This window comes from Bos indicus x Bos taurus, chromosome 27 (assembly GCF_003369695.1).
Source record: "Bos indicus x Bos taurus breed Angus x Brahman F1 hybrid chromosome 27, Bos_hybrid_MaternalHap_v2.0, whole genome shotgun sequence".
Classification (NCBI taxonomy): Eukaryota; Metazoa; Chordata; class Mammalia; order Artiodactyla; family Bovidae; genus Bos; species Bos indicus x Bos taurus.
In genome coordinates this window covers 13623601-13638498 of record NC_040102.1, presented here as the reverse complement: position 1 = coordinate 13638498, position 14898 = coordinate 13623601, and the positions used below count along the sequence as shown (strand labels likewise).

General features: G+C 39.1%; 1 protein-coding gene across 15 annotated transcripts in view; it reads right to left on the bottom strand.

Annotated features, from left to right (window-relative positions):
* TENM3 (teneurin transmembrane protein 3) overlaps positions 1–14898 on the bottom strand; it is a 2746241-nt gene that overhangs the window by 100625 nt on the left and 2630718 nt on the right. For all 15 annotated transcript variants that reach the window (XM_027530163.1, XM_027530171.1, XM_027530173.1 and 12 more), the window contains one exon: positions 13914–14099. In XM_027530163.1, coding sequence (XP_027385964.1) covers positions 13914–14099 — 186 coding nt within the window. The remainder of the gene's footprint in view (positions 1–13913; positions 14100–14898) is intronic.

Here is a 14898-nt window from a genome sequence, read left to right as displayed (position 1 = left end):
AACAGTAATTTAGGAGACGGCATAGTCTAGTGCTTAAGAGGATGGGCTTGGGAATGGTTCGTGTGGATTTGGGTTCTGGTTCTATTACTTACTAGCTACGCATCCACAGAAAAGTTTTAGAACCTCTCTGAGCCTGGGTTCTGTCCATGGAGATTTGAATAGCTTCTACTTAATAAGATAAGATAATGTACACTAAGAACTTTACACTGTGCCTTGCTGATGCTAAGTCACTTCAGTCGTGTCCGACTCTGTGTGACCCCATAGATGGCAGCCCACTAGGCTCCCCCGTCCCTGGGATTCTCCAGGCAAGAACACTGGAGTGGGTTGCCTTTCCTTCTCCAATGCATGAAAGTGAAAAGTGAAAGTGAAGTTGCTCAGTCGTGTCTGACTCTTCGAAACCCCATGGACTGCAGCCCACCAGACTCCTCCGTCCATGGGATTTTCCAGGCAAGAGTACTGGAGTGGGGTGCCATTGCCTTCTCCGACACTGTGCCTTAGCACACAGTAAACACTTGATACATAATAGGTACTATTAGTCAATCTTTTAACTAAAGAATATAAAAAGGACAAAATTACGAAGTGACTGGTATCTTTTAAGAGACACCGGAAAGAAAGGAAACCTGACTTTAAGCAAAACACCTCAGGACCGCCAACGATCTATTTTCATAAACTGGGAAGTCCACTCTGCCCCAATAATGTCAGGATCAGATCGGCTGCCACATGTTCCACCTCCTCACGATATACTCCCTTTAATGGGACCATCCTCCAACATGAACAGGCTAGATCCCAAAGTGCAGACAATTCTACTTTTATATTAACAAGTTTTCTTATTGTCTCACATAACCCTCAGATGGTACAGATGCACAGTTCCTAACCAAATTCCAAATCAGCTTTTTGGAATAAAGAACACATCACCACTTGTCCTTATATATTTTGTGTTCCCTCAGTAGTGACTTGAGCAACGTACATTAATATTTTCTACAGGGCTATAAATCTGCGTATAATCTGCTCATAAACTTGGAAATGCAAGTCACTTTTACAGTAACTACTTGGGAAGTAAGACATCTAGATATTCTATTTTACATGCATATCACAATCCCCAGACTACAATTTTGCTGAAAAATTTTCATTCTGTTCTTCATTATGGGATGTACTGAGCAGGCCTGACAGACTATACCTTGCTAACTTTTGAAACAGAATGATCTGAATTTGTGTATCACCATTCCTACAAACAGGAGGAAATTCCCTGTCACTTGGCTGAGCAAAGCATTCCCAATAGCTTGTTGTCGTCATCATGGGCGCTACGCTGGTACACCCAATTGAAATGGCCCGTCTAGACTTTTACTATGTGGCTTGAACCTACACTGGTCGCAGATCAGAGAATAAAGCTTTTGGTGGCATGAAAGAGTTAGGGTATGTGCAGTAACCACATGGAGAGTTTTCTTTTTGCTTTTTATGATGGTTTTTTTTTTATGTATGGTGAGTTTTTTCCCCTGCATATGCCAATGTATTTGGAGTGGGTTTCTCGCATGCATAATAATCACTACTGGGGACTCATCTTAAAAGCCAAGAGCGGAAGTGTATGTGAAAAGCATTTTACACTTCATTGTTCATGTGGGGACTAATTAATGAATACCTAACGCCATTAATTCACAATTAGATCACTTATGTTTAACCGCATGCTTTCTGTGCATACATATATAAATATTAATTTTGGATAGAATGATAATCATTCAGCTTCATAACAATTAAACAGCTGTAACCTGTCTCGTGTGTTAAGTCATGGAGCTACAGGCAAGCTCCAGAAGCAGATGGTCTTACCCACCCATGCTTAATGTTACAGACTTTTTAAAAAAAGAGGTGTTGACAAATCAGAACAAGGAGGCATAGTTTTCATGCAAATCGGCCCATTTGCAATGGAGATTACCCTAAAAACTAATTTGGTGTATAGGAAAAAAATTAAGCTCTGTTGTTAAAGGAAGACATTATATTCCATTTGGATATAACAGATTCCCCACCAACATAATTATTTACTAATTTCATTCAACCAACAGCGTTTAATGGAAAAGCAGCTGGCAAAGTATTCATATTTATGGGCCTCCTCTGACTGCTCCTTAATTTATCCAAGGCACATGTCTGTTAAACCCCAGAAATAATAGCCATATTTCAGGCAGCTGTTTTCCAGCACCACTAAAGAGTACTCAAAGAAGAGAGGGTCAATGAACCCATCATGATGCTCTTCCATCATGAAGAAGAGCAATAGAAAAAAATTGGCTCAAGTCACATGGTAATCTGTGAAAATAATATGTTAAATATGAAAAGGGAGAAAGGCCATGGCTTTTGCACCAACTAACACCGTAACTGAACTTGTATTTGAAAACCAAGTAGGTGGAAAAGGAATGGTTTCAAGACGAAAAGAGGCTATTTTCAATTTGTCACATTCAAGAAATGACAGAGAGAAATTCCACCATTCAAAGGACACTGAGGTATCATTGCAGGAAGAAATAATCACGTCCCTTAAAATTGTGGGCTTAATGTTTCCACCCTTACATGACACTAAATGCAAAGTTCTGATTTTTTGTTTACTCCATTAAGGCAATAGGATTTTTGTAGATAACGAGAATTACTTAAAATTTACATGAACACTTCATTAGGTGACTGGTAGTCTATGGTTATCTGTCTTCAGTTTACTGAAGATGGTGACATATTCATAATCTGGCTCTACTGTCATCTTTCTCTTCCTCACGAATACTATGAAAATATCAACTGATAACATATTATTTTGCACTTGGTTTCACTCCCAAATGCCTTGGAACTAAACTCAATAAAAGCTTTTGATGAAGAATTTAAAGGAGCATCTTTCATCTTTATTTCTGGTTAAAGGGTATATCCAGTCAGTGGTGCTTTCAAACTTCCTCTACACTAGATGTGGTGGAAATTAAGATATTAGATGACTTTTAAAAGATGCAAATTGACAAAGTGTTCCAAACTAAAAAAGAGGCTTTAGTATATTAGTGAAGGAACACAATGGCATAATAAAACATTATGCTATACATTTGATGTGCTACTTAAGTGGTTTTATCCTGATATCCTATCTCCTCATAAACTTTTAAAACTATAGCATACAGCATTTTAATTCAAATGAACAGATTAAACATCTTCTTTGTGATACAAATTATAATTTATAAATTGTTTCCCTAAGACATAGAGCACTTACACAATAACTTATTTTGAGAGACTTAAAAAAAAAAACCTCTAAGTTCATAGTGGGAATAAACACAAAATGGTAAGAAAGGAGGGAACTGGTTTGTCGAGGTATATTTCACGGTCTGTCAGGTTATTTCAATGACACCTAAGTGATCATAATACAGTACAAATAATCACTATTTTCTTCTACTGCTCTTATTAGAGAAAAAGAACAATGGATTTAACCCTCCATTTTTTTTCCCCCTGAACACACACTACCTCTAAAGCCAGAGGGCTTCACAGTAAGCTGAGTAGGAGTAAGGTTAATTCACAGCAGCTCTTGGGACTCAAGCTACACCACAGGAAACAGACTGGAGGAAAATTTGTGTACAAATAACCACCACAGGACAGAATTCTTTATCATACAGTCGACTCTAAAGAATGTCAAGAATATTTCTTCTAAAGAACTCAAAACTCTCATCCTTACAGGCTACATGTAAATCATCTAAATGGAAAGATCTATGTTAAATCCAGATACACTTAACCACAATTATCTACATTCAGAGCTGACGTTTAGAAGTCCTAAAAATGCCCCTTTTCTAAAGTATAGAAATACACGCAACATTTCCCAAAACGATGCTACTGTCACTGGGATTTACATCTGAGCAGCACGGCTCCGTGTGAGTAGAGTCTCAGCTTCAGGCTGCTGCCTCTGAGGGTAAACACAGCAAGAAGGACCCGACAGAGGAGCCTGTGCTCAGTTGCTCAGTCGAGTTCAACTCTTTGTGACCTCATGGACTGCAGCCCGCCAGGCTCCTCTGTCCATGGGATTCTCCAGGCAAGAATACTGCAGTGGGTTGCCATTTCCTCCTCCAGGGGATCTTCTCAAATCAGGGATCAAACCCGCATCTCCTACATCTCCTGCATTGGCAGGTGGACCATTTACAGCTGAGCCACCTGGGAAGCCTCAGACAGAGAACAGTGGAACTCAGATATCTGAGGTTCATAGCAAAGGATGTGAAGGGTATGAAGTTAAGTGGGCCTCAGGAAGCATCACTATGAACAAAGCTAGTGGAGGTGATGGAATTCCAGATGTGCTATTTCAAATCCTAAAAGATGATGCTGTGAAAGTGCTACACTCAATATGCCAGCAAATTTGGAAAACTCAGCAGTGGCCACAGGACTGGAAAAGGTCAGTTTTTATTCCAATCCCAAAGAAGGGCAATGCCAAAGAATGCTCAAACTACTGCACAATTGCACTCATTTCATACGCTAGCAAGATAATGCTCAAAATCCTTCAATCTAGGCTTTAACAGTACATAAACCGAGAACTTCCAGATGTATAAGCTGGATTTAGAAAAGGCAGAGGAACCAGAGATCAAATTGCCAACATCTGTTGGATCATAGAAAAAGCAAAGAATTCCAGAAAAACATCTACTTTCTGTTTCACTGACTATGTTAAAGCCTTTGCGTGTGTTACCATAACAAACTGTGGAAATTTTTTCAAGAGATAGGAATACCAGACCACCTTACCCTCCTCCCAAGAAACTTGTATGCAGGTCAAGAAGTAACAGTTAGAACCAGACATGGAACAGTGGACTGGTTCCAAATTGGAAAAGGAGTACAACAAAGCTATATATTGTCACCCTGCTTATTTAATTTATATGCAGAGTACATCAAGAAATGCAGGGCTGGATGAAGCTCAAGCTGGAATTAAAATTGCCGGGAGAAATATCAGTAACCTCAGATATGCAGATGACACCACCATAATGGCAGAAAGTGATAGGGGACTAAAGAGCTTCTTGATAAAAGTGAAAGAGGAGAGTGAAAAAGCTGGCTTAAAGCTCAACATTCAAAAAACTCAGATCATGGCATCGGTCCCATCATTTCATGGCAAATAGATGAAGAAAAAATGGAAACAGTGACAGACTTTATTTTCTTGGGTTCCAAAATCACCACAGATGGTGGCTGCAGCCATGAAATTCAAAGACACTTGTTCTTTGGAAGAAAAGTTTTGATGAGTCTAGACAATGTATTAAAAAGCAAAGACACTACTTCACTGATAAAGGTCTGTTTAGTCAAAGCTGTGGTTTTTCCCGTAGTCATGCACAGATGTGAGAGTTGGACCATAAAGAAAGCTGAGTGCTGAAGAACTGATGCTTTCAAACTGTGGTTTTGGAGAAGACTCTTGAGAGTCCCTTGGACAGCAAGGAGATCAACCCAGTCAACCCTAAAGGAAATCAGTCCTGAATATTCACTGGACGGACTGATGCTGAAGCTGAAGGTGTACTACTTTAGCCACTGATGTGAAGAGCTGACTCATTGGAAAAGACCCTGATGCTGGGAAAGACTGAAGACAGGAGAAGAAGGGGACAACAGAGGCTGAGATGGTTGGATAGCATCACTGACTCAATGGACATGAGCTTGGGTAAACTCTGGGAGATAGTGAAGGACAGGGAAGCCTGGCATGCTGCAGTCCATGGGATCACAAAGACTCCGACACAACTGAGTGACTGAGCAACATAGCAAAGGGTGGTTAGGTACATTGACTCCTATTCTTAGGGGTAAATAAACTGATGCCGGGGGAAATAAATCATCACAACAATGAATGAACATTTATCATGATGGCTCTGGGGACTGTGGATTTTACTGATGGTCACCCAGTAAATCAGGAGCAAAGTTATGTGAAGATTCTAATCCAGACTTCCCCCAGCATTTGTCTGATTTGAGGGTGTAATTTTCCTGATGGTCTTGAGACCTGATATTACTTGTGCAGGCAGGTTGACAAGTTAAGGGAGTTAACAAATTAAGGAGTTGAGGTTAACACGTTAAGGATGCTCAAAGTTAAGGTTGCAAGGCAGTTCCCAGAAAGAAGAGTCAACACTGAAAACCACTCTGAAGCTTTAGAAGATACAGACTGTCAAAGTTATTAGAGATTCAGAGTGATTAAAAAATCTAGACATACCACCTTATGCCTAATGTATGATGGAAGCATAGGGCTTCCAGGGTGGTTCGGTGGGTAAAGAATCTGCCCACAGTGCAGGAGATGTGGGTTCAATCCATGAGTCGGAAAGATCCCTGGAGGAGGGCCTGGCAATCCTCTCCAGTATTCCTGCCTGGGGAATACCATGGACAGAGGAGCCTGGTGGGCTACAGTCCACTGGGTTGCAAAGAGTTGGACACAGCTGAAATGACTGAGCTGTGCATACACACACACACGACGGAAGCACAGACTTAACTAAAATTTCAAATTTAAGACAGTGAACTTTTTTTTGTTGGTTAATTCCTCTCTTCCTCAAAGGTTACTGAACAGTGAGTGAGATGACTAATTTAGCTTTAAGTACAGATCTGCCACATTGCTGGCCATGCTGGCTTCAGTTAAATGGAACCCTGGCTTCATTCACGTCCTTTGAGGCTGAAATTGGTACAGATAAAGAAAAACAGACCGATGGAAAAGAACAACTTACACAGTGAAGAGAAAAAGCACTTAAAGGAGTTGAATTAAAACTTCAGAATGGATAGCGAGTGACCATTATCTTCAATAACGTTTCTGATTATCCAAGCGCTTCTTCACAAAAAATGAAAATAAGTGGAATACGGTGACACTGACTAGTGAGACAAACACGATCTCTGTGATGGTTTAAAAATACTGAAACCGTGTAGAGAGAGGGCTGACAACCTAGCAAAATGGGACCTCCATTATTCAGAAAGGTCCGAGAAACTAGTTTTGCATTTTTCAGAAGAGAGGAGATTAAGCGACCTCATTAAAAAAAAATACCAATTCTGAGGGGATTACAGAGGATCAAGCACTGTATATAAAACTGTTAACTGAATAAATCAGACTCAGAGAAAGAAAATAATAGCGAGAGGCCCCCGATGGATGCGACTTTTATCTCAAAGGAAGAAACAGACATCGAAAAAACCAGCCTGGTTTTCAGGACATGGGTGATTCTCAGTGAGTTGTGAAGCAGGCTTTCCAGGGTTCTCTTAGGAATTGCCAGGCTCTCAGTCACATGAAATTACTTAAGAGTCACTGAGACTGCAGGGCAGGAAGAAACTTAAGGTCTCCTTTTCTGCACATTCCATGGGACACTTTCTAGCCTGTCTGGATTTTTACTGCCAACCAAGGGGAATCTCCTCCCCTCAACTCCACACCTGGTATGTCCTCCCCACACCTCCACCCTACACGACAGGTCACCAAGCATCTTTGCCCACACCATCAGCGTGCTGCAAACTGCAGGGGAGAGTTCGTTCTTGGAACCAGCATGCTATAGGTTCATGCTTTAAAAATACAAGCATCCTGATCAATTCCTCAAAAAAGAAATAATCATCGGGGACTCTCTCAGCAGTCCAGTGGTTGGAATACCATGCTTCCACTGCAGGAGGCACAGGTTGGGAACTAAGATCCAGAATGCTGCATAGCCAAAACAAAAACAAAAACAAAACAACAAAAAACAATCATTGAAAGTGAAAATTAGGGCAAGTTTATAACTGTGTAAGTTCCACCATCAAACGTGTTGCTGACAAGAGAAAATGTCTGCTTCGATTGGGCATTTTGTAACATATCTGATGACAGGAAGGATTTTTTTATACATGAGTTTGGTTTCCATACATTTCAAACCTTATTTCTGCTCCACTACTTACTTTCCTGGGCTTCCCAGGTGGCTCAGTGGTAAAGAATCCTCCTTCCAGTGCAGGAGACTAGGCCTCAGTCCTTGGGTCAGGAAGATCCCCTGCAGAAGGACATGGCTACCCACCCCAGTATTCTTGTCTGGGAAATCCCATGGACAGAGGAGCCTGGCGGGCTACATTCCATGGGGTAGCAAAGAGTCAGACACAACAACAACAACCACCTATTTTCGGGGCCATAGTTCGGGGCTCCACAGGACAAATTTGTTTCTTCCTTTAATCTTTGACTCTGTTACTCTGATGTCCCTAGGTGAGTCAGTGGGTGGGAGGAATATTCCCAATGGCTAGCACTAAGAATTACAGATGATGATGACTTCTTGTCTCAGAAGAATATCCAATTAAATGGAAACTAGGCTCAAATTCTCCTTAGCTGAATCCTCAAAGTGCCCACAGCCACTCCAATGCAACGGAAAAGTGTGATGAAGTTGGGAGTGGAAAGAGACCAAGGTCCTAACTGATCTGCAACATGTGACCATATAAATCCACAGTCCCCTTGTAAGATCCTAGAAGGGGCCCAGGCAAGTGAGGGGCCCTGATGCTTGAGCTTCACCAGCTTCACAGCAAGGATGTCAGTGGCCCCATCAGAGACCCCTTTCTTAACATGATGCTGATAGACATGAAGCCTGGTCTCAGAGCAATCATTTGCTGGTGTAATGTGGTCCTTACAAACCACTTGTTAAGGGAGAAATCATAGTTTAAAATATGAAAAGATAGTTTTAGAACTTCCATATTTCATGCCATTATGAATGTGATTCTCAATTTGGGAGAGTTCACAAAAGCCACAGAGAATATTGATCTTGTCATCTCAGTGAAGTATCTATCAGCGAGGTCATTTTATTTTCAAATTTGTCACTTTAATGTTCTAATTTAACAACTAGAACACTATTCTTTCACCGTTATCCTGAGATGAGAATTAGAGTACCAAGCCTAAGCCACGCCCATACATGGAACAGTTCCGCTCTTTCCTTTACCCCCATACTGTTTCACAGATAACTCCCCAGCTGTGTATATTTCATTTTCAATTTCCAATCTCCAGCACCCCTAAGCCCAGAGCACTGGGATATTTATTAGAGGTGTGCTGAGTACTCTACGACTAAGTTTTGTCTGAACAAACAAAGCATGTCTTTGTGATCATTAATGATCTTGTTTCGCAAAGTGCTAAAGAATTAGAATAAAAACAAATAGCCAGTCTTTTGTAGCTTAAAGGAATTAGGATTTCCCCTAGGCCAAATTTCCATTTGAATTGCCTGAAAGTACATGAAAATCAATATAGCTCAATAAACAGCTCTGTGTTTGAGACATAACTAGAAGAAAAATATCACATTAGACTCTGTCTTTCAATCACTGCGATTTTAAAAAGCAACACCTCCCTAACTCGCATCCCAAACTTATTAACTTCTTTTTAAACCATATCCAGTTTGAGACTAGGTCATACTTTATAACAATGAAATGGAAATTGTGTTAACTCATTAGAGCAAATTTGCTGGATAGCCATTTGTTTTATCTTTTTAAAACAATTTTAGCACTCAAAATGTTGTTTGCATTATACTTTGACTCATTTATACTTAACAATGAAATAAAAAACTCTAGTTTGGTAAACACTGCTAGGCACTTTAATAAGTGATTTACATTCTGGTATTTCATATGATCCAACGACCCTATGAGATAAATAAAATTTATAGTGAAAACATACTCAGAGAAGTTATATGATTTGCCCAAAGTCACAGAGCAAGCAAATGATGTAGCAAAGATTCAAATTCCGAAAGCTCTTAAACATCAGACACTCTGCTTCAAAATCTCATATAATAGGACCATTATAGCCACTTCAAATTTGCAAAAAAAACCACAAAACCCAATGGAGGCTAAGAACAGTTAAGTCAGTGAATAAATCACAGGACTGGTTGGGAAACATCATTTTTAAAATTTCAAAGCCCATGCCTTTTCTTATTATATTACTCTGACTTTCATTAAGAAATAGTATTCAATTATCACAGATGAGCTGATCGATAATTGCTTAATGGATAAAAATGCATAAATTAACAAATGAAATGTAACTGAGGCACACAAATGCCGCAAGAAAAATGAAAATGGAAGTTAAATGAAATTGAGAATAAAAAGGGAACCGTGTGCTTAAAAATAGCAATTTTTCAAATTAAGCAGAAATTATCAATACATTCTCGAATATCAAGAGCCCCCAATGGGATACTGTTCAAGAGACTACAAAGAAATTAAAAAACACTTCTCTCCTAAAACACTCCTCTATCTAACAAACAGATGAAAACCAAAATGTCCAAAGTTTCACGCCTAAATAATTATGGTATTGTTAATGCTTATTGGAATGGAGATTCAGAAATTTGCTTGGAATCTTGTTCCAGGATTTAAATAAGTTTCCAACCTTCATTAAGTCTAATCACTTTTTAAGCAATTTAAGCCCATTTTCTCCATTTGTGTCTGTGGGGAAATCAGCATCCAGTAGGGGATTTGCCATGGACAGACAGAGATCTGAGCCTTCCTCACCTTCGTAACAAGCCTCCGCTGGATAACTATCAGTGGCATCATTCAATTTCCCTCCTCCTCACCCTTCAGGTCACAGTCTCATCTACAGCCTCCAATGCTCTCAGATATAAATGGATGGCTCTAGGGGCAAATTTCTTCCAGCCATTGCTGAAAAGAATATTTCTTGGGGGAAAGCACAGGTTAATAATACTTAAAATTCGGTACTTGGGATTTATCATTGACCAAGAGAGTTAGCTGGTGTTGACACTTTTATGGATTCCGCCTCCAAACGTCTGTTCAGTAGAGGCTGTAGGTATTTGTGCTGCTTCTACGGCCCATTCACTCCAACCATAGGCCAATCGGGTAACTAGCCTCTTTCCTAAGCAACAAGCAAAGAGAGAGCCAACCAAGTTGCCTCTGCATAGTTACAGATTCTGGTTCCAATTAAATACATTACAAATACTGAGCCTACCGAGTTAGGCCAAGTATCTTCCAGTTCACAGATCTGACTTTGATTCATCTCAATTCTCACACTACAAAACTGTTTTAAGTTTTGTCATATAGAAATAGTTATAATAATATTCTAATTCTGTCAACTATTACTTATAAACCACAGTTATATTTAATATTTTTAGATTAATTTCTGTATCCTCTAGTTATCTTTCCAATGTATGAAAAACAAAGATAGAAACATGAGTATGATAATCTTTTGACCAATTATGGAATGTTTGCTTACAAAGGAAGACATTACGGTAGCCGAATATCTACCAGTGCTACTAGTAGTAAACTATGCCAGTAATCATTGCTGGTGCTTCTTTGATGTGATTCAGTCATATAACTCTTAATTTATGAAAGGGTCCAACAATCTTAAATGGTTTTGAGGGGAGGAAGGGAGATCTATTCATTTTAATCATAGTATTTCTAAAAGTAGATTTCTCTTTGTTTCATTTTTTTTAATCTGGATACATCGCTAATCAAAGTCTAACCCAAGAAAGGAGAAGGACTTGGGACAGCAAACCTGAGGATGACTTTGCTGAATACATGATTCATAATGAGAGCAAAGTGTGAACACACTAATAAAAATATCAGAATGCAATCAATCCCTTCAGGTAGTTGGGTGTTCTGTGAATACTCTAAATTCATAACCTATTTTACTCTCAAAATGCCTATGGTTTTATGGAAGCATGGAGAGTTTATGAAGACAGTAAGATGACTAATGAAGAATATTCTTTGCTTTCTATTGGGAACTTTTGTTTGCTTCTAACTGTTTAATTTCTCCTCCATCTCTCTTTCAATTAACCTCCCTGTTTGTATTCAATGAGATGGCACATAATACGGAGAAAGGAAAAAAAAAATCTCGCTGATTTATGAGTCTTCTTTCATAAAGTGAAAGTTCCTTTCAGCCAGACGCCTAAGTGTTGAAATCGAGAGGAAATGAACAGAACAGTAACTCTTCTGAATGAGAAAACATACTGTAGTTTCCTGGGCTGTTTAATCAGTGACTCACAAAGGCCTCCTTTTAAAGGACCCCTGAGACTTCACTTTGGACATATACACAAGGTAGGAAGTAGACAGGGAAAAGCAATTGGATCTTTGTATGCAAAAATTTGGAATAACTACTTCTGAGAGTATAAAAGAGTAAAACAATGATTTAAAGGTTCTCTACATCTTTTAAAAGGTTCATTTCAAAGATTTATTTTTAAATGAAGCAGATCCTTTCCTTCTACACTGTCACTTATACAGAGTATAAAGGCAACAAAATAAAATGAAACAATACAAAGTGGAATTGTTAACCACTGCAGGACACATTAAATTATAATAAAAAGACCTGCTACTAGCAAAAATCCCCTTTCTTCCCAGACATGGAGAAAGTTGTTCAAGAACAGGTCCTCTGTGGGAAACTAACCGTATGATATTACCAAGGTCAGTAAGGATACCCAGAGAATGATTTGTTTGGTGGCTGTTGGTTGACAAGTGAAAACTGCCCATGGATAACTTTACAGTACACTTCCTCATAGTCCAAGCTATAGATACATGTGTTGGTTGCACTTCCCAGGATACAAATAGTCCAGTATATAACATTTTCCTTCTAGCTAGATTCAACTCACTTACGATGGGGGTGGTGGGGCCAAAAAACACAATGGAGTAGGATTAGAAGCACACTCTTCCTGCCCCGCTTCTAGTGTGCACCCATTCTGGGACTGGGGCATGGAGCTGCCTGATCACAGGGATACTACACTGTCTCTTGTACATTCTCAGAACAGATGCAAATCGTGGTTGTCAACTATTTTCTGCCTTGCTGTAGCTCACAAGTGGGGCTCGCGTGAGCAACAGGCAGCCCCTTCGCTGTGGAGCCTCCCTTAAAGCGTAGAGGAGGGCAGAGCCTCCTGAGGGAAGGATGTTAGGGGTGAGCTCTCTGCAAGGGTCCTGCATGTGCACGTTGGCAGTTTACAAGTAAGACTACAGGCTCCCCAGTTGTTGGCAGTAGCTCACCTTTAACAGGTGACCCTGTAAGGCCTGATCTTCAGACAAACACCATTTCTCAAATTACAAAATTTTTGTAGGATCATGCCATTTATAATTAATATTGTACACTTTCACTGAAGTGAGGCAGAAATGTATTACTTAACTTCTGTTGCATTTTCTTTAAATAAATGTTTTACTTTCAGTGACTAAAACAGTAAAGGCCAAGGCACTTAACACCCTGAAAATACAGAACCAGTATATGTATTCTGGGTACTTTTGTATCCAGGCTAAATAGCACTTACATACCAACATTTTGATCTTAAACACCTATTTGATTGTCTTATTTAACCAACACATGTGCCAGAACCTCATCATATTTTAAGAAGTGTGAAGCATATAAATCTAAGAAAAACTAGAATTGTGCATTTTACTCTACTTTCTCACAGTACTACAATATAAAGTCATAAAAACTCAAACTTCTTTTTTAGAGACTCAAATAGATGGACAAGTGCTAAGATGTGAGATTCTGGACTCTATAGGAGTCCAAAAGGCTATATACTGGGAATCTTTTTTTCAAGTAAAAAATACTGCTTTTCCACAGTGGCAATATGTAACAGAATATTGTAATGTATGTAATTCCACAGTGGCAATATGTAACAAAGGAATATTCAATAAGAGTTGGTTTATAAGAAATTAAATCCTCCTTATATGAGTCAATTTTGGTGGCCATCCCCCAAAACAATGAATAAAATATGCTTATACTTCACACTTGATACAGCGGTTTTAAAAAGAACCAGATTATAACAAATTCACTTCTCTGTACAGCAGAAACTGACCCAACACTGTAAAGCAATTATATTCCAATAAGAATTTTAAAACATTAGAAAAATAAAAAGAACTGGATTGCAATTGGAAAATGAGGACCTTATTTTAAAATGAAATTATTCCTTTGGAAGAAAGAGGAGGACAAATTATCAATAATTAGAAGAGTTTTTCCAAGGTGAAACGCAGCACCTTGTGAGCTCTGTTAGAGTACTCGGGGCAGGGGGCGGGGCCAGGGCAGGGGGCGGGCCTACCGATGGTGCAGTGCTCTCCGTTCCAGCCCTGGCTGCATTCACACTTGCCATCCTTGCAGGTCCCATGCTCGGCACAACGCGGGTGGCAGGCTCTTTGATTGCACGCTGGGCCCGTCCAGCCTTCTTCACAGCGACAGGACCCCCCCATGCAAACACCGTGTGAGCCACAGTCCACGGAACAGATTTCTAGATGTAAAACAGAGGAAGCAGGTCAAGAAAGAAGAGTAGAGGGGAGTGAGAAGGGGAGTTAGTTAATAAGCAGTGCTTCGTCTTCAACTCTAACCTGTGACAGTGAAAAGCAAAATCCTTGAACATAAGCACGAAAGTATTTACCTACTAAGTCATTTTACCTACTAAGTAAATTTCAGTATCGGCGGCTAAGAATGATAAACGTAGTTTTACTTTTTTAAATTTTACATTCTGCCATATCGGGGATAAAATGCACATAATAATTATGCTATAAACAATTTCCTATATTTATATATGTGTGTACACACACACTACTAACAAAACAGAACATATGATTCATAATGAGAAGAAAATATGTGCACACATACTTATATGTTTCTCAGAGGAAGTTTTTGGCAGCCAGGAACACATGTACATATACATCAAATTGATATAAAATTTATGAAATAAATTTGTATGTGTCTATGTACGTCAGGTATTTAACAGGAGCTGGGTTTCACCAGGGTAGCAAAAATTGAAAACGAGTTATTTTTAATCTTATAGTTTACATTTTTTAAATATTTAGAAACTTTCATTAGAAAGAATCTGTTATTTAAAAAAGTAAAAAAAAAAGTATACATATTATAGTATACATATTAGCTTGGGTCCAACACACAAACAAACTGGTTAAATAAAATAAATTGTTGTTTTTTTCCTAGACAGTATATTTGTACTGCTGACAGAAGTTGCTGAGCAAAACAATATTAGAAAACCAGTTTAATAATATATATAACCATGAACTCTAACATTTGAAAAG